At 46.1% G+C, this 18,384-nt stretch overlaps 1 protein-coding gene across 1 annotated transcript in view; it reads right to left on the bottom strand.

Annotated features, from left to right (window-relative positions):
* Nucleotides 1-18,384, bottom strand: part of SUPT6H (SPT6 homolog, histone chaperone and transcription elongation factor) — a 1,106,805-nt gene that overhangs the window by 894,928 nt on the left and 193,493 nt on the right. The window contains exon 5 of the mRNA XM_085649126.1: nt 17,306-17,495. Within this exon, the coding sequence (XP_085505252.1) occupies nt 17,306-17,495 (190 nt within the window). The remainder of the gene's footprint in view (nt 1-17,305; nt 17,496-18,384) is intronic.

Raw genomic sequence — 18,384 nt, 5'->3', positions numbered from 1 at the left:
AAAACGCGTTTTGGGACCCCCCCTTTTTCTCAGCCCCGCTTGACGAATCCCCCCCGAGACTTTCAGGGAAGGAGCGGAGCGCCCCACCTATTGAGGATTAGTCAATCGGCGCCAAAGTTATTCCAAATAGAATGTTGCGGATTTCCTATGGAAACACGATCCTAACTATAACTATCTACTGGCGACCGCCAGTAGAACGTGTGTATATGTATGTGTATATATATATATATATATATATATATATATATATATATATATATATATATAAAACCTACTGGCGGTCGCCAGTAGGTAGTTATAGTTAGGACCCTGTTTCCATAGGAAATCCGCAACATTCTATTTGGAATAACTTTGGCGCCGGTCGACGACTCCTCGCAAAATTTTCAAAACGAATGGGGCGCTAAGCTCCGCTCCTACCCTGAAAGTCTTGGGGGGATTCGTCAAGTGGGGGCTGAGAAAAAAGGGGGGTCCCAAAACGCGTTTTCCCCATGCATTTTTCCATAGGACCTTTAAACACAGCTACAGCCCGAACGGCTGAACAGAATTACTTGTAATTTGGCAGAGAGGTAGTCCTCAGGTCAAGGAAGTGCCTTTTGTAGGTCTGGTGTAAATCTGTTCAGTAGTTCCTGAGAAAATAGCATTTAAATCAATATATATATCTGAGCCAGCTTACGGTGCGCTTACCGTGCGCTTACGGTAAGCTTACCGTACGCGTACGGTGCCGTGCGCGAGGGCGAGCGCGATTCTGATTGGCTGTTAGATCTTAGTAAACATTCGAATCGTTCGAAACCAGGAAGCAGCGTCCGCCATTTTCTCTCTCGCACTCTGACGGGGAGAGGATAAACAAAGGCCAAAAACATATAAAGGGACTGGTTAGACAGCTCCCAACCACCTAGCTTTGATGTATGTGTCCCCAAAGTACCCCCAAGGCCAAAAATTCTTTTTTTTCGAAAAATCGCCGATTACGCTTACCGTACGCGTACGCTAAAAATAAATAAAAAAAACAAAAATTATCCACACTCTCCCCACCCTGTGCGCAAATGGTGCCCGGAGGGCACTTTTTGCGCATGGCCTATTATTGTGTCAGAAATGTAAAAGATTACCTTTCACAACGAAGCGCTGAATATGTCCTCCATGTGCGCACGGTGCGCGAAGCGCACCGTGCGTACATGGCCCATCCACGGCACTAACTGTGTAAAGTGGGCGCGCGGTGCGCGCACGGAACGAACTGCGTTAAGTGGGCGCGCACGCCACGAATGGCGTAAAGTTACTTAGCATTTAAAAAACCGTACAAATTCAGTGAAAAAACCATAGGTTTCACACACGTTATAGTTAGGAATTAGCATTTAAAAAACCTTGCAAATTCAGTGAAAAAACCATAGGTTTCACACATGTTATAGTTAGCTGGACATTTTACTGATAAAAAACCAATGAAATTCCACCGTTATAGTTAGTGCAGGCAACTATAACTCACGCGACCGCAATCCTCTGCTGATGACATATGTGTCTTTATGAAAAAAAAATATTTGTAATATATGTATAGCTAAAATTTAATGGAAGAAGACATGGGCAAATAATTGTCTAAATACAGTATTAGCATCAGCAGAGGATTGCGGTCGCGTGAGTTATAGTTGCCTGCACTGACTATAACGGTGGAATTTCATTGGTTTTTTTATCAGTAAAATGTCCAGCTAACTATAACATGTGTGAAACCTATGGTTTTTTCACTGAATATATATATATATATATATATATATATATATATATATATATATATATATATATATATATATCGCTTCACCCTCAAGTACGGAGGTTCGTCGCGTCAAGAAACACAGCACCACAGGAAACACTCGATTAGTGTTTATTTTCAAATAAACATGAATTAACACGCACAAGAGATGGTCGACGCGTTTCGGCACTCGGCCTTCGACTGGACCATAGAGTCTCAGTGTCCAGAGTGTATTTTTAAAGAAACATTACGATAATAGAAAGTGAAAACATACTGGACAAAATTGCATCGGTGATTGAGTTATATCGTTTTGAAGTAAAACATGATTTAAATCAAATGACTACGACAGATTATCCACTATGGAGGGTGATGACATTTTAGAGAAATTAAACAATTATTTCATTCAAGGTTTGACAATTGGAATATGGGATAAATCAGGATCACGGTAAAGTACCTTTGACAATAAGTGATTGATTATAAGCCAACGGTTATTGATGGTAAGACCCTTCTGTATGATGAATATCTATAAGATTAGTGTTTTTTTAATACTTTTCAACCACTTACTCAAGTGTTCCTATGTTCATCAATATTCATTCTCATAAAGTATGAGATAGTGTTCTTATGTTGATACCAATTAATTGTCAAGGGGTTATAATAGATTCGGCTTAGTACTATCCTAAGACTTCTTCCAATTGTTACAAAAAGATTCATGTATCTTCATGTCATCAATAGTGGAAAACTAGAAGGGGGAATAAGTGCAAGAGATACAATGGGTACCGATAACAATTACAATTAGGATAAACAAAGAAAATTTGTATTAAGAACATTTTTCTCAGAATTGTTCAAGAACCAATCGTGAATAATAAGTTCTAATGCTTCAAAGGTGCACATGCAGTTCAGCATCCAAGTTATGTCCTAATGGGTTTTCAGTACCCATTAGTAAGATCATTCTTGACTCCGCTCTTCTTAACTCAAGAGTTCTGTTTCCACCCCGTTCTTTCTGTTTGATAATTTTGATACCAGAATATTTTAGTTGATTGCTATCACTGGAGTGGAATTCAAAAAAGTGTTTGGCCATGGGATATGTGAAGTCTTTATTTTTAATGGCGCGAAGATGTTGCAGGATGCGGAGTTTGAGTTTGTTGATTGTGCTTCCAATGTATAGTTTTTGACATGGACATTCCAGTATGTAGATTACGAATTTAGATTCACATGTGATGTGGTCTTTGATTTTTTCATTATGGCCATTTTGTAAGTGATATGAGGTGATGTTTTTACCATGTTCACACGCCTTACATTTTGAACACTTCCAGAATCCCGGTGTGTTTAAACATGATGTGATGGTTGACAGTTTGGTTTCAAAATGGCTGTGTGTTAAAATATCTCCCAGAGAGGCAGTTTTTCTGTAAGTAATTCTCGGTCTGGGAGACAGAATTTTCTTGACAGTCTCGTCTAGCAGCAGTATTTCCCAGTGTTTACTTATTGTTTTTTGGAATTCATTGCTTTGATTGTTGAAATCAACTATGAGTCTCGATGTTGTGGCGGTGTCATCTTCATTATGTATATGACTTGCCAAGTTGGGTTGGAGTAATTCATATCTATTTTTGTCTTTTACTCTGTTTTTTGCAGTCAGAATTACATCCAAGGGATACCCTCGTTGTAAAAAACGTTGACTCATTTCTTTTATTTGTTGACTGAAATCTGAAAGTTCTGAACAATTCCTTCTAGCTCTTAACATTTCCCCGTAGGGGATACTCCATTTAAGTTTTATTGGATGTCCACTGTTTGCATGGAGGATGCTGTTGCTAGCGGTTGGTTTTCTATGCATTTTGGTGCAAAATTTACCGTTCAATATATAAACCTCGACATCCAAAAATATAATGTTGGTCACACTGGCGGTGAAGGTTAGTTGATATCTATTGGTGTTAAGAGAGTCAAGAAAGTTCGTAAGATTGTCCATATCGACTTCCCAAACGATGAAGAGGTCATCGATATATCTAGACCAGAACTTTATGTTCTTCGCTCAATCATCCTTTAAGACTTCAGTTTCCCATGTGGTCATGAGGAGATTGGCATAAGTCGGGGCAAAAGACGTCCCCCATCGCGGTCCCTTGTTTTTGCAGGAACAATTCTCCTCTGAAGAGGAAGACGTTATGTGTCAAACAGTATGTCAGCATTTGTATTAGCATGTCAGAATGTTCCAAAATACAAATTGCTCTAGTATCAAGGAACTGTTTTACTGCTGCTACTCCATCTGAGTGGCGAATGGAGGTATAAAGAGAAGAGACATCTATAGAGGCCATGATGTAGTTTTCTTTCCACTGTAGTTGATCAATTTTTTGTAAAAAGTCCATTGTGTCCCTCAAATACGATGGTAAGGCAGTTACATAATTCATTAGAAAGATATCAATAAAACGGGATGTGGATTCCAATAAGGAACCGATGGAACTGACAACGGGTCTACCTGGCGGATGGATGATTGATTTATGGATCTTAGGTAAGAAATATATATATATATATATATATATATATATATATATATATATATATATATATATATATATATATATATATATATACACACACACACACATACATACATACACACACACCCACACCCCCACCCCCACACAAGTATAATTAACTCCTTTTAATGAGCAGAGTCATGAAAGAAAACTGCAAAAGAGCAAGCATCGTTAGCCTACAGGCTGCACTGGAAACCAATAGCATAGAAAATGAAAGCAATTGCACATAAAAACTGTCACCGTGCCTTTAAGGCAGCCATTACCCCTAGCTTCCCATCATGCCTCAGGGGTGACAGGTCAGTTATTTGCAGAGACACGAAGGTCAGGGCACAAAGATATAGTTTAACAATACAACAGTCTCATTTGCCTGGGGAGGCGGGTGGGTTGGTTATGACCTTGATGAGGATACCCCTGGAAGAGAACTAGTATTACAGGTAAGTAACTTATAATTCTCTTCCAGGGGATCCTCATCAATAGTCATAAGCACGGAATAGAATAGCAAGCCCATCTTCCGCCTGCGGGCAAATGAGAAGGAATGACCCAACAAACAACCAGCATTAATCAGTGTGGGCACAGATTCCTCAAGGAGGCCTGGCCTACTTGGGTGTCTGCTCTGGTATCCGAATCAAAACAATAGTGTCTTGTAAATTTATGTATAGATCTCCAAGTAGTTGCTTTACTTATCTCGGAAATCTGTACATTGTTAAGGAAAGCAGCTGTAGCACCTTTTCCTCTAGTAGAATGAGACTTGGGTCTAGACCAAAGTCGCGTATGTGCTAACTGATAAGCCATTTTGATGCATGAGACTATCAATCTGGAGATGGAACATTTGAAAGCTGGAAAACCTGTTCTGATCAAACCGTAATTAATGAATAATTGATCAGATTTTCCAATCGATTTTGACCTGTCCAAGTAGAACTTTAAAACCCTTTTAGGGTCTAAGGAGTAGAGTGTCCTCTCAGCTGGAGTAGAGGGATTATGAAAAAAGGTCGAAAGTGAAATAGTTTGATTTACATGGAAGTCTGACACCACCTTCGGAAGGAAGGAGGGGCGGGTTCTAAAGATACCTCTATTGAGATGGAACACTGTGTATGGTTCCTTTGAGCAGAGAGCTTGTATCTCGCTCACCCTGCGAGCCGAAGTAATCGCCACTAGAAAAGCTACCTTCCACGTAAGGTGTTGTAAGGTTGCTTTGTGGATTGCCTCAAATGGGGGACCCATCAATATAGATAGCACGAAGTTCAGCTCCCAGGGAGGTGAAGGAGGCAGAACAGGAGGCTATACCTTCTTTAAGCCTTGCAAGAAGTCCTTTACTACCTGGAGTTGAAAAAATGAAGGCTGAGAAGGTGAACGCCTATATGCCGTAATGGCAGCAAGGTGTACCTGTAAGAAAGTAGCTCTGTATATACTGCACCAAAGTAAGGTTCAGTGTGCACAGAGTCCACAGTCCCCAGAGGTTTGGCAGACGCTAAAGTTAGATATAACCTTACTCTCTAAAGTGGTAGCTTGGTCGAGCAGTAAGGCAGTATCAGAGGACAGTGTAAAGCATTTGTAGTACACACTCAGTCAGCAAATGGTCTCTCACACTCAAGAACTGAACTCTAGGCCAATGGTTTTGTATATAAAAATATATTGTTTTATTTTAGAACCACAAGTAGGTATCAAAATACTTTCTCAGAATGAGATGCTTTAGTTAAATACTTTCAATAAGCAATAGACTTTTAAATGCAATAGTTACAGTTGTTGCAATAGGCAATACAAGTTAAACACAATAATAACATTGAGCTCAATGGGAATTTTTAAGTAAAGGCAATATCAATTACTTTGCATAGGTTTTTCTTACTCAGGGCTGGATCCTGGATTCAGCCCTGGTGCATCTCCTGTAAACAGTTGAAAGCAATCGCTTTTGTTACACAAGCGATTTTAAAGGAATATTTGTATGTTTCAAAAATCGACACTTTTTTTCTGGCAAAAACCAGGCAATGTTATCCTATGGAGGAAAGTTTGGTTATCGGAAAATCACAGTTGTAATTGCTTTGTAGGGTCAGTGCTGGGCACAAAGATCCAGCACTGGGATCTCTCCTGATAACAGGTGAGTAATTTAGTTTTCGTTGATCGGGTGATTTTACGGAATATTTTAAAGTTTCAAAACTCAACACTTAGAAGAAATTCCAAGTGAAAACCAGTCAATCTTACCCTATTGAGAAAAAGTGAGTTATCGGCTTTCAGGTAGTTACTCGACTGGCAGAGTTAATAAGGTTCTGGGGTTAGACTCAGGGGTGTCCCAGGGTCAGGTAGGTATAGTAGTTACACCCTCAGGGGCAGCTGAGTGTAGAGAAAGTAGGCCCAATGTTAGCCTATGGCAGGCAGGGGGCCTTTGGTTGGTGGCTGCTAGCAGGCAGGCCACACGGCTGTGGGAGCAGAGCTCCTGGTCACTTACAAAGGGCAAGTGGGGAAGTAGAATAGGACAGATGCTGCACTATCAGGGGCACTCAGGCGGCTGGGTGCAGGGTGCTTTTGGGCCTTCGGGCGCCCAATGGAAAAGCTGAAAGATGAACAAAGGCTGCAAGCTCGGGGACGGAGATTCTTCAGATGCGACCACCACTTCGAGAGATAAGTTGGGGAGCTGTAGGTTAGGTAGGCACCCAGGAGCTGGGCAAAGGGCGCCGGGTGTCTTTTTACGTTGGGAAAACTTACCCTCTGCTGGTCGTGGTTGGAGGGGGGTCCCTGGAGTTGAGGCTGCAGGCGTCGCCAGGAGCGTCGAGGAGGGTCCTTGGATGCTGGATTCTTGGTCACAGTCAGGGGGGGTGACGTCCTCGTGGTCTTTGTAAACTCAGGCACATGTCGGGCTTGGCGGGTGCAGAGTGTGCCAGATTCACGGTTCCTGGCTGGCACCAGGGATTGTTGCTTGTTTGAGCAGAACCACTGCTCGTGGGAGTCCCAGTCTTTAGATAAGCAAGGCAGTCAGGTCCTCCGGGGTTTGAGGTTGCTGACCACTGGAGACTCCGGAGTTTAGCAGGAGCAGGTTCGAGGGTCGACAGGCCTTTAGGGCCGGGGCCAAGTCAGTTGGTGTCGTCCTCTTGTTAGCAGCTGCACAGCAGGTCTTCTTTCTTCTTGTTATTCTTCTTGTTTCGGAATCGGGATCTGAGGAAGGAAGGTTCAGGGTGCCCCTAAATACTAAATTTAGGGGCTTTACAGGTAGGGAAATGTCAGGGACCAATGGGTCCTCTTCCTGGGGTGAGTACACCCCCTATCCTGCCACTCTCCAGGGGGAGGGGGGCAGGAGTCTAGTCCTGATTGGGTAGGGCTCCCCATCCTCAAGATGGCGAGAGCCCAGAGTTGTGCTTCACCTCGCCTCTCCCACCTGAGGGGTGGGGTTGGCAGAGGCTGGTACACCCCCTTTCCTCCCTTGGGTTTACCCGCCAGTCTTCCGCCAGAGTGGGGGTCAGAACTGGTGGGGACCAGTTGCTGAGTACCGCAAGTGGTCTGGAGAGGCTCACAAAGGTGGCATGCCTTTGAAGCTTCCCCTGCCCATCCTGGGGGAGGAGGCTTGGCACCTCGCCCCAGGATGTGCATTGTTGCAGGCCCACAAGAGCGGATGGCTCTACCCAAGGGCCAGCAACCTGTCTGCTGGGTGGCAGCCTATGCAGGCTCTCAGTCAGGACACAGGTTGTTGGTTAGTTTCAGGGGGCAACTCTAAGTTGACCTCTGTCGTGCATTTTACATTAAATCTCACACTGGCAACAGTGTGGGTTTAATGTGCTGGGAAGTTTGATACCAAACTTCAGTCTTCAGTGTAGCCATCATGGTGCTGTGGAGTTCGTAATGACAACCTCCCAGCACCATATACTCTTAATGGCAGCATTGCACTTACAGTGCCCAGGAATGGACCTGGGTACTGCAGGGGCACAGGGCTAATGCACCTGTAACTACACCACTGGCATAGTGCACCCAGCTAGAGGGGTGACTGAGGTATGCCAGGGCAGTGTGTTTGTGGGCGTGGCACACAGGGATGTGTGCCATGTCGACTCTCTGGTTTGTTCTGCACCCAGACACTCAGCCTACGGGGGAGTGTGTGAGTGAGTGAGTGAGTCTCTCTCTCTCTAAGGGTGGCACGATAAGTGCTGCAGCCCTTAGGGGCCTTCTTTGGTCACAATGCCCTGAGTACCTAGTGGGGGTATGCCAGCCTCTGCCAAACCCCACCCCTCAGGTGGGGGAGGCGAGGTGAAGCACATCCCCGGGCGCTTGCCATCTTGAAGATGGGAAGCCCTGCCCAATCAGGACTAGGCTACTGCCCCCCCACCACAGAGGAGTGGCAGGATGGGGGGGGTTCTCCCCACCACCCCCCAGGGAAGGGACCCATTGGTCCCTGCCCTTTACCTACCGGTAACACCCATAAATTTAGTATTTAGGGGCACCCTGAACCTTCCTTCCACAGATCCAGATTCCGAAACAGCAAAGAAGATCAAGAAACAAGACGACCCTCCGTGCAGCTGCTAACAAGAGGAAGACACCAACTGCTTTGGCCCTAGCCCTACCCGGCCAGTCGACCCTCGAACCTGCTCCTGCTAAACCCCGGCATCTCCAGTGGTCAGCAACCTAACAAACCCCGGAGGACCTGGCTACCTTGTGACTAAGCAACTGGGACTCCCACGAGCAGTGGCACTGCTCAAAGTAAGTAACGGACACCTGGCATCAGCCAGGAACCGGAAACCATGCACACACCGCACCCGCCCAACCTGGCCTGTGCCGGAGTGGACAAAGACCTCGAGGACGTCCCCCCGGCGACTGTGACCAGGAATCCAGCACCCAAGAACCCACCTCGACGCTCCGGACTACGCCTGCAGCCTCAACTCCAGGGACCCCCCTCCAACCGCGACCAGCAGAGGGTAAGATTTCCCGACGCCAAAAGGCACCCCTGCACCCGGCGCCCTGCGGCCCCCTGTGCCCAACTCCTGGGTGCCTACCTATTCCAACTACCCAACTTACCTCTCGAATTGGTGGTCGCACCTGAAGAAACTTCTTCCCCGAGCTTGCAGCCTTTGTTCGTGCTTGAGCTTCTCCATTGCAATCCATTGAGCGCCCGACAGCTCAAAAGCAACCTGCACCCAGCCGCCCGAGTGGCCCTGGCAGTGCAGCTTCTACTCCTACCTACTTCCCCATTTGCCCTGAGCATGGGACCAGGAGCCCAGCTCCCACAGCTGTGTTGCCTGCTAGCCAGCAGCCACCAACCAAGGGCCCCCTGCCTCCCATAGGATAACATTGGGCCTAACTCACTCTGCACCCGGCTGCCCCTGTGCCGCCGATGGTGTAACAACTGACCCTGGGGGATCCCTGAATCTATGCCCAGAACCTTAACTCTGCCAGTCGAGTACTTACCCAAAAGCCGATAACTCTCTTCTTCCATATGGTAACATTGACTGGTTTCACTTGGAAATTCTTCTAAGTGTCGCGTTTTGAAACTTTAAAATATTCATCTAAAATCAGCCGAAATACGAAAACGAAAATACTCACCTGTTATCAGGAGAGATCCAAGTGCTGGATCATGGTGCCCAGCACTGACTCGGAAAAGTAATCCTAACAGTACTTACTGGTAACTTGAATTTCCTTCCATAGGATAACATTGCCTGATTTTTGCTGAAAAAGTTTCTAAGTGTCAATTTTGCAAACTTACAAATATTCGTTAAAAATCGCCTGTATAACAAAAACACATTCTTTCAACTGTTTACAGGAGATGCACCAGTACTGGATCCAGGATCCAACACAGAGTTAGAAAAAGTAACAAAAACCCCACTTACCTGCTAAGTGAATTTCCTCCAATAGGATAACATTGGTGAGTCTATGTGAAAAAGTTTCCAAGTGTCAACTTTTAAGAAACAATAATATTCCTTAAAAATCACTACTGTAACCAAAACGTTTTTACTCAACTGTTTACAGGAGATGTCTCAGGGCTGAATCTAGGATCCAGTCCTGTGGTAAGAAAAGTAATCCAGAAAGTAATCTATAGCATTTAACTAGAAATTCCCATTGAGCTCAATGTATAATTGTGTTTGGAATTGTGTTGCCTATTGCAACAACTATTGCATTCAAAAGTCTATTGCCTATTGAAAGTATTTAACTAAAGCATCTCATTCTGAGAAAGTATATTTTGATACCTATTGTTGGTTCTAAAATAAAACAAGCATATATTTTTAGATCCACACCATTGGTCTAGAGTTCAGTTCTTGAGTGTGTGAGACCATTTGCTGACTGAGTGTGTACAACAAATGCTTTACATTGCCCTCTGATACCGCCTTACTGCTCGACCAAGCTACCACTTTAGAGAGTAAGGTCATATCTAACTTTAGCCTCTGCCAAACCTCTGGGGACTGTGGACTCTGTGCACACTGTACCTATTTGGGAACAGTATATACAGAGCCACTTTCTTACAGTGTGTGTGTCAGGGTACAGGGCCTCTAAGGGTGGCACAATAAGTGCTGCAGCCCTTAGGGGCCTTCTCTGGTCACAGGGCCCTGGGTACCTAGGGTACCATTTACCAGGGGCCGACATGTGACCAGAGATGCCTATTGGGTTTAGGCTTTAATGCAGCTTTTGGGGAAGTAACACAGGCCCTGGGCACCTGATTGGCAGGAGCCCAGGGCACACTCAAAGTACATCAGCAATTTAGCAAAAAGTGGGGGCATACCATGCAAGAAAGATGGCACTTTCTCACAGTACCTTAATGGAAAATAATTTTAAACCTGCCTTAGCCAAATGAAGCAGGTGGGGCAACACCACCTCCTCCTGTCCCTTGGTAGGATCACAAATGTTTTGCACACACCATAAATAAAAACGTTGCCATTTACAAGCGTATAAGTGTCTTGTAGAGGGTCTTCCAGCTTCTTTTAAGATGGTCATGCAGTCCTATGGAAGACCTAAGTGACCATACTGGAGGACCTCAGGAGCCATGCTACCAAGTTCAGTGATGGTAGGTTGGGGTGATGAATGCTCCCGTTCATCTTGGACAGCAGGTCCGGTCTGCACGACAGCCTCCTGTGTGGACATTGTGACGGGTGTAAAAGGTCTGGGTACCACCGCGGCCTCGGCCAGTCCGGAGCAATCAGAATCATACTAGTTTCTGAGAGGGAAAGCTTGGTCACGACCTTCGGTATGAGTAGAAGGGGAGGAAAGGCGTATACAAATGCCCCTGACCAGCTGATCAAAAGGGCATTCCCTTTCGACCCTGGTCGGTAGTATCTTCATGCGAAGTCTCGGCATTTTATTTGCTTGTGTCGTCTGCAAACAGGTCGATGCTTGGCCGACCCCATTCTTGGGAAAAACTTACTACGACTTCGTTGTTTAGAATCCAGTCCTGCTGGTCCTCGAAGTGACGACTGGGAGCGCCTGCTTGTGAATTCTGCTCTCCTGGTATGTGTATTGCTGTTATTGATAGATTCCTCACAAGGAGCCAATGCCAGAGAGTTTGGGCCTCCAGAGATAGGGTCCTCAATCGAGTTCCCCCCTGTTTGTGGTGGTTGTATTGCCAGTCTGTACTAGATCGGAGTTGGTCCGAATCAAAGGGAGGAAAGCCTTGAGAGCTAGATGAACCACTCTAAGCTCCAGCATGTTGATGTGGTACAACTGCTCTTTTGTTGACCATCAACCTTGAGTCTGGAGAGACCCCATGTGAGCTCCTCAACCCTGGAGAGAGGCATCCGTGATCAACGATTGAGAGGGTGGAGTCTGATGGAATGGAACTCCTACCAGCAGATTTTCCTGTTGCATCCACCATGGAATGGATGCTCTGCCTCCTTCTGATAGTTGTATCTTGTTGTCCCACCAATCGGTTCGTTGATCCCACTTGTCCTCCAGATCCTGCTGCAAAGGACGCATTCTCAGCCTGGCATTGGGGACAAGAAAGATGCAGGATGCCATCGATGCTAGAAGAGAGGCAACCTGATGGACCAAAGGCAGGCTGCTGTGTAGAATTTTCTTGCCCTTCAGTTTGATAGATGACAGTCTCTCCTCCGAAGGAAACACTTTTCCTCTTGCAGAGTCTATTATTGCACCCAGATAATGAATTCTTTGCGTGGGTTGCTGAGCCGATTTTTCTAAATTGACGTGGAGACCCAGTTGGTGGCAAAGATGTAGACATTGTTGAAAATGTTACTTCACGCTCTGTGGGGAAGGAGCCTTCAGAAGCCAGTCGTCGAGATAGGGGTACACAAAGATACCTCTGCGCCGTAGAGTGGCTGCCACTACTGCAATGTACTTTGTAAACATTCGAGGAGCTGACTTCAACCCGAAGGGCAGAACCTTGAACTGATAATGGGTTGATCCCACCAGAAAACGCAGGAACTTTCTGTGGTGTGGACTGATCAGGACGTGAAATATGTATCTGGCAGGTCCAGCGAACACATCCAATCTCCCTGCTGCAGATGTGGATATATTTGATGGAGAGCCAACATGCAAAACGTTTCTCTTTTGATGGGACTTGTTGAGGGTCCGAAGAGCTAGAATCAGTCTGTATTCTGATTTCTGACCTTTCTTCCTCACTAGGAAGTATCTTGAATATACCCCTGGACCTCATTGCGATACAGGAAACTCCTTGATGGCTGAATTTCGCAGGAGGCTGGATACTTCCTGCTGCAGCATTTTCATCGTGGGAAGCCGATGTCGAAAACGTAGAGAGTAACCATTCTGCAGCATAGTTAACACCAACTGGTCTTTTGTGATACCACGCCACTCTTCTAAATGGTTGGCAATACTCCCCCTTCCCCCACTGGAGTGGTTAACGGTGACGGGGGAAGCGAACACTCATTGCTTAGATGGTGTCTTCGCTGAGGCAGTAGATTGACAAGGGGTTCCTCTCCCTCTAGGGGTACGACAGCCCTAGTAATGGGACTTCGATTGGCTTTGATGTTGCTGCCTCTGCCAGTGAGGGGTCTGAACCCTCTGATGGAAGGGCCGCCGATCGTATGGCCTGTGACAGCGCCTGAAGTCTTTTCTAAAGCCAGACCGCCTTCAGGTTTTCCAGCTCCATCTTCATCCTCGACATTTCCTCATCTGTGTGAGTGCCGAACAAGGATGAGCCTGAGAAAGGAAGGTTACGAAATCGGGACTGCGCTTCTGGTATTAGCGCAGTCAGTCGGAGCCAGGCTGACCTTCCGGCACAGATCCATGTGCTTAGGAGTGTGCAGACAGCGTTGCTCCGTCAACTGCGGCGCTGATAACTTGGTTCGCCGCCAAGCTGCCTTCCTGCAAAATCTCCTCAAAATCTCTGCGTTCTTCCCTAGGCAACTTCTCTGTAAATCTTTGAAGTGAGTCCCACAAAGATCTATTGTAGCGCCCTAATGGTGCCAAGGCTCTGGAGACCTTAAGCATGGAAGCGGACGTGCCACAGACCTTTCTCCCCCATGCATTCTGTACCCTGCTCTCCTTATCAGGTGGAACTGTTGATAAGGAGGCCACTGCATGGGTCTTTTTGGCAGATAATCACAGAGTCCTGAGGTGGGTCAGATCTGAGAAACAATGGATCCTCTTCAGGGGGTATGTATTTCTTTAAAAACCTCTCAGGCACGGTCTTAACATTCGCCAGTGTAAGGAAAGTGTCAATCACCGGTTGAAGTAACCCCAGCACCAAAGGCAACAAAAGTCTAGCTGCTGACCTCTGATGCAAAGTTTCAAAGATCACGGAGGATAAACTTTGCTGAATGGGCATAACTATGTTCAGTTTATTCACCCCTCCGGCCAGAACATCCTGAAAGGTGCTGATGTCATCCACCGGAGAGATCCACGACAGTGGATCTGTAAGAGTAGGAGTTCGTCTCGACGTTGAGCAACCCTGTGATGACGCAGACGGAGCCCTTTGTCTCGACGTCTATCGCCTCTGCGGCGGGGTTGTGACGGGTCGAGCGGCGTCGACCGTCTGGAGGGCCCCGGGGGCACTGAGCTGACACGACTGGTGCTGACTCTAGCAACAGCCAGGGGGCGAAGCCCAGGGAGACATATAAACCCGGAAGAGGGAGGATACGGAAGAGAACGCCAGGAGAGCGGGGAGCCACGAGGAGTTCCGCAAGAAGGAGAAGGAAGCCGAGAAGACGCCGGAGGAAGAGACCAGGTGGAAGGAGGCTCGAGACAAGGACGAGGGGATACAGACGAAAGCCGGGACGTACCCCAAGGAAGGCGCCACGGACGAGGCAGCTGGGACCCGGTCAACGGGTCCCGGTTTCAGGCGAGTGCTGGGGAAGACAGGGCGCTCGCTGGTGGCAGGAGCGATCAGGCTTTTCTGGGCTATAAGGGAGCGAGAGGTTTTGTTTTCTTTAGTACCGTCTGAGTTCATTAAAAAGGGGCAGGCATACCCAACGCAGAAACCACCCTCATACCCCTCCAACGGGATTTCGCCTGAAGTAAGGGCCCGGGGACGGGAGAGCAAGAGGGGTTGGGCCAAGCAGGGATAGTGAAACGCCCACGCGCACAAGCCCACTAAGGGACATGTACAAACCCTGACAGTGTCCTCTTTTTTTTTTTTTTTTTTTTTTTTTAAGGGGGACGCCCGGCGGAACACCCACGGAAGCAGGAACACGGCAGAGACCAACGTCCGCACAGGGAAAGTTTGGAGCAGGCAAAAGGCACTACGACAAAGAACCAACGTCAAAACGGGCGGAGTCCAGTCTTTCTTTTGTTGTATTTCCCCAAATAAATAGAAACGTTTACACGCAGCTCCTTTGCCTCGTCCAGTCTGTGGGGGCGTGATAGAGGTCTTGTGCCTCGACGTCGATCTACTCTGAGATGACACCAACGGAGTCTTTTTCTTCAATGTCAGGGATAGAGATTTTCGTCACGATGAACGCCAAGTCGCCAAAGGAGTCTGCTGCCTCGACGTCTATAGTGGCCGAGACGACGTTGACTTGTGCCTCAACGTCGATAATCTACGGGATGACGTCGACGGAGATTTGTGCCTAGACGTCGACCGCCTGCGAGGGGGCACCGGAGTGTCATGCCTCGATAACGAGCATTCACCCAACGCTGACGGAGGCCTATCCTCGACGTTGATCGTCGCCGGGTTGACGTCAATGGAGGGTCTGTTACCTGGTGACTCGACGTTGGACCAGTAGTCTTTGATCTTGAACTCTAATGGTACGCCTGCACCATTGAAGGTTTCCACGACGACGTCTTCGCCGCTGGTAAGTTCGATGCCGATCCAGACGCCGATGGAGAACTGATCGGAATCTTGCTTCTCGACGTCGATCTTGCTCAAATTCTGTCTCACTGGAGACCTACCTCTTTCAGAAAGAGACCATATACCCGAATCCTTTCTCTGTCCTTGAGGGTTCTCCTGGACAGTTTCTTGCAATGCTGACAGGTCTCTGGTGAATGTGAATGAGGGAGACAGAGGATATACCCAGGATGTGTATCAGACCTGGCCTTCATGCCACAGGAGGAGCAAGGGTCAAAAAGAGATGGCATTATGACAGAAAATAAATCACTTTCTGTGAAAAAAGTTGTTGTACCTCACTCTAGAGCCCAAAAAGACGTTGAGTGAAAGGTAGAAAACCACAATCAAAGACGAATTTTCTGACAAAAAAGTCTTAAAAGACAGAGCTGTGAATTCAGGGGCCTGACTGAAGGAGCCAGAAAGAACAACTGACCAAACTGTCTCCCCTGATGCATGATGAGAAGCTAGGGGTCATGGTTGCCTTAAAGGCACAGTGCCAGTTTTTATGTGCAACTGCTTTCAGTTTCTATGCTATTGGTTTCCAATGCAGCCTGTAGGCTAACAATGCTTGCTCTTTAGGCGTTCTCTTACATGACTCTGCTCATTAAAAGGAGTTCAAGTTATACTTGCCTTCCTGTGAGATATATATAATTTGTGATTTCAAAAGATGTTATTTGTTTGTTTATTTATTATTGCACTGTTTAGCCTCCTATATGGGGGCTGCATTTGGATGAGAAAAAAGTATATATCTGTATATATATTTTTTTTCATATATAATTTTTTTGTATTTCCGGGATACCTGCACATGGGTGGGAATATGCAGTGCTTATGACTATTGATGAGGATCCCCTGGAAGCGAAGTGGAAGAAAAAAATCGAACAGTGGAGTTGATGGCGATGCACATTATCAGCAAGAGAAGGAGTCATCTATTTAGTGACTCGAAAGACTTTTTGCAGAGAAACAACTTGCACTCTTAGGAGCCAACACTAGATGGCATAATTATGCTAAGCGTGCGTATCTATAGCCACGAATGTCTCAAACAATATTATAAATGGATCTTCAAAAAACGTGTAATAAGTAGAAATACTGTGTGAATATTCTCTCTACAATTAAATATTCAAATGTATATTTGTGTAGGGCAAAAAAAATAATTTTTATATAATTACATGCTGCCCAAGAAGCATATTATATGTCTTTGGGATGTTTGTTACGACAGGCACTTGGTGCTATATAAAGGGTGCACCCAATTTTGTTGCTTCAACTTGACAGTCATTACATGTCTGATAAGCAAAGCAGTCACACTGTCTACAGCACCCTATACAATACTGGTGGTGTCTGAAATGTTGTTAGATTAGTTTAAACGGACTGAAATTCCTGAACTAATTTTGGATGTCAACAAAAGCTTAAATATGGCGCACCTGCTGACCTCACAAGGGAAAAAACAGAGCAAAGCAGGAAAAAATCATTAAGGGCAGGTCAGCAAAGCTTTTCACCATAGGCAGAGGGCTTGCCAATGTCAAATAGCAGTATGTATGTATACCAATAGTGCCCAATTTGCTGTGACACAACTAGATAACAAGTACAAAACTTAGCATTACGCCAAACCCTCACCAAAATGACAAATTACAAGCGCACATACCCCCCCCCAAAAAAACTGGTCCGCAAGTAATCATTGCAGAAGGTTTGAGCCCAGTAATGTGGTCGTTCTTCGCCATAAGAATGCTATCAATTTCCATTACACATTAAGCAGTGTCCATTTTCCTGTTTAACCACTTCTCATCTCTTCAAAAACACCTATGATCCCTTTTTTCACCAATGAGGCTGCAGATTAGATTCCATACAATAACTTACCAGACTCCTCATCCTCATCCTCCTCCTCTGCAACAGTGATGGTGGGTTCCGGGGGTTCAGGTGCCTCTTCACCTTCTCCGTCCTGGAAGATTTCATCTGCAATAGCCTCCTTGTCATGCTCCTCTCCAAGATCCTCTTCCTCCTCATCTTCATCATCTGACATTTTCCTTACACGACGAAATTTCTGTTGCTGTAGGAAAAATTGGATAACTGTCAGCCACTTCAACCATTAAATAGTTATTCCAATGCAGATGGAGTATTGTGAATATATTCACTCCACAGAGGAAACCCTTGTTTTCCAGAACACAGAAAGTCCAGTGTCTCCCTGTATTCCATAGAGTTATAGTATAACACAGTTATTACTTCCAACACAATTTGCTAGGATTTCACCTGGAAAACAAGCTATTGTAAAGAAATGGGTTCTGCACATCAAATCCGCCTGGATTTTTTTCTATTTAGCCCCCTGATATGTGACCTTTTTACTGTGGGTGAGCCTCAGTGACCTATTACTCGGTAAACTCATGGTGAATGAACTGCATGTATTTGCCGCCAGTTTCCACATTTTCAGAGAAGGTGGCTGTGACACAGCAGAGCTAAGGGGCACTTGGCTGGTTAAAAGTGAACACGTGTCGATTCCTATTCCCATCTCGATTATTTATTTGTTCCCTGGGTGGCGGCAGACAGGGTGGTGGCGGCGGTTATCCTTCCACGGGGACTCTCGGATCACTCACCGGTGGCCCTCACCCTGCAGGTGGGCCGGGCGCAACAGTCTTTTCGATGGCGCCTTTCGGTTTGGAACCTGCAGAAAGAAGACTATAGGGAACACATGGTTAATACTATTGACCACTACCTGACACTCAACATAGGATCGGTTGTGGTGACTGAATCCCTGTGTGAAGCAATGAAGCCCACAATACGGGCTGTTGATATTTCCTTTTGTGCTGCAGCCCACAGAGCGCGTAGGGAGTCCCTTTTACAATCTGAGGCCAATATCATTGATCTGGGAGGCAGCAGCAGGAGCGGCCGGTGCAGTCAGGTTCGTCAACAATTGTTGCTGGCACAGCAGAGCTATGCGGCCC

The sequence above is a fragment of the Triturus cristatus genome, chromosome 3_2 (assembly GCF_964204655.1).
Source record: "Triturus cristatus chromosome 3_2, aTriCri1.1, whole genome shotgun sequence".
Lineage (NCBI taxonomy): Eukaryota > Metazoa > Chordata > Amphibia > Caudata > Salamandridae > Triturus > Triturus cristatus.
This window is presented reverse-complemented; position numbering and strand designations above follow the sequence as displayed.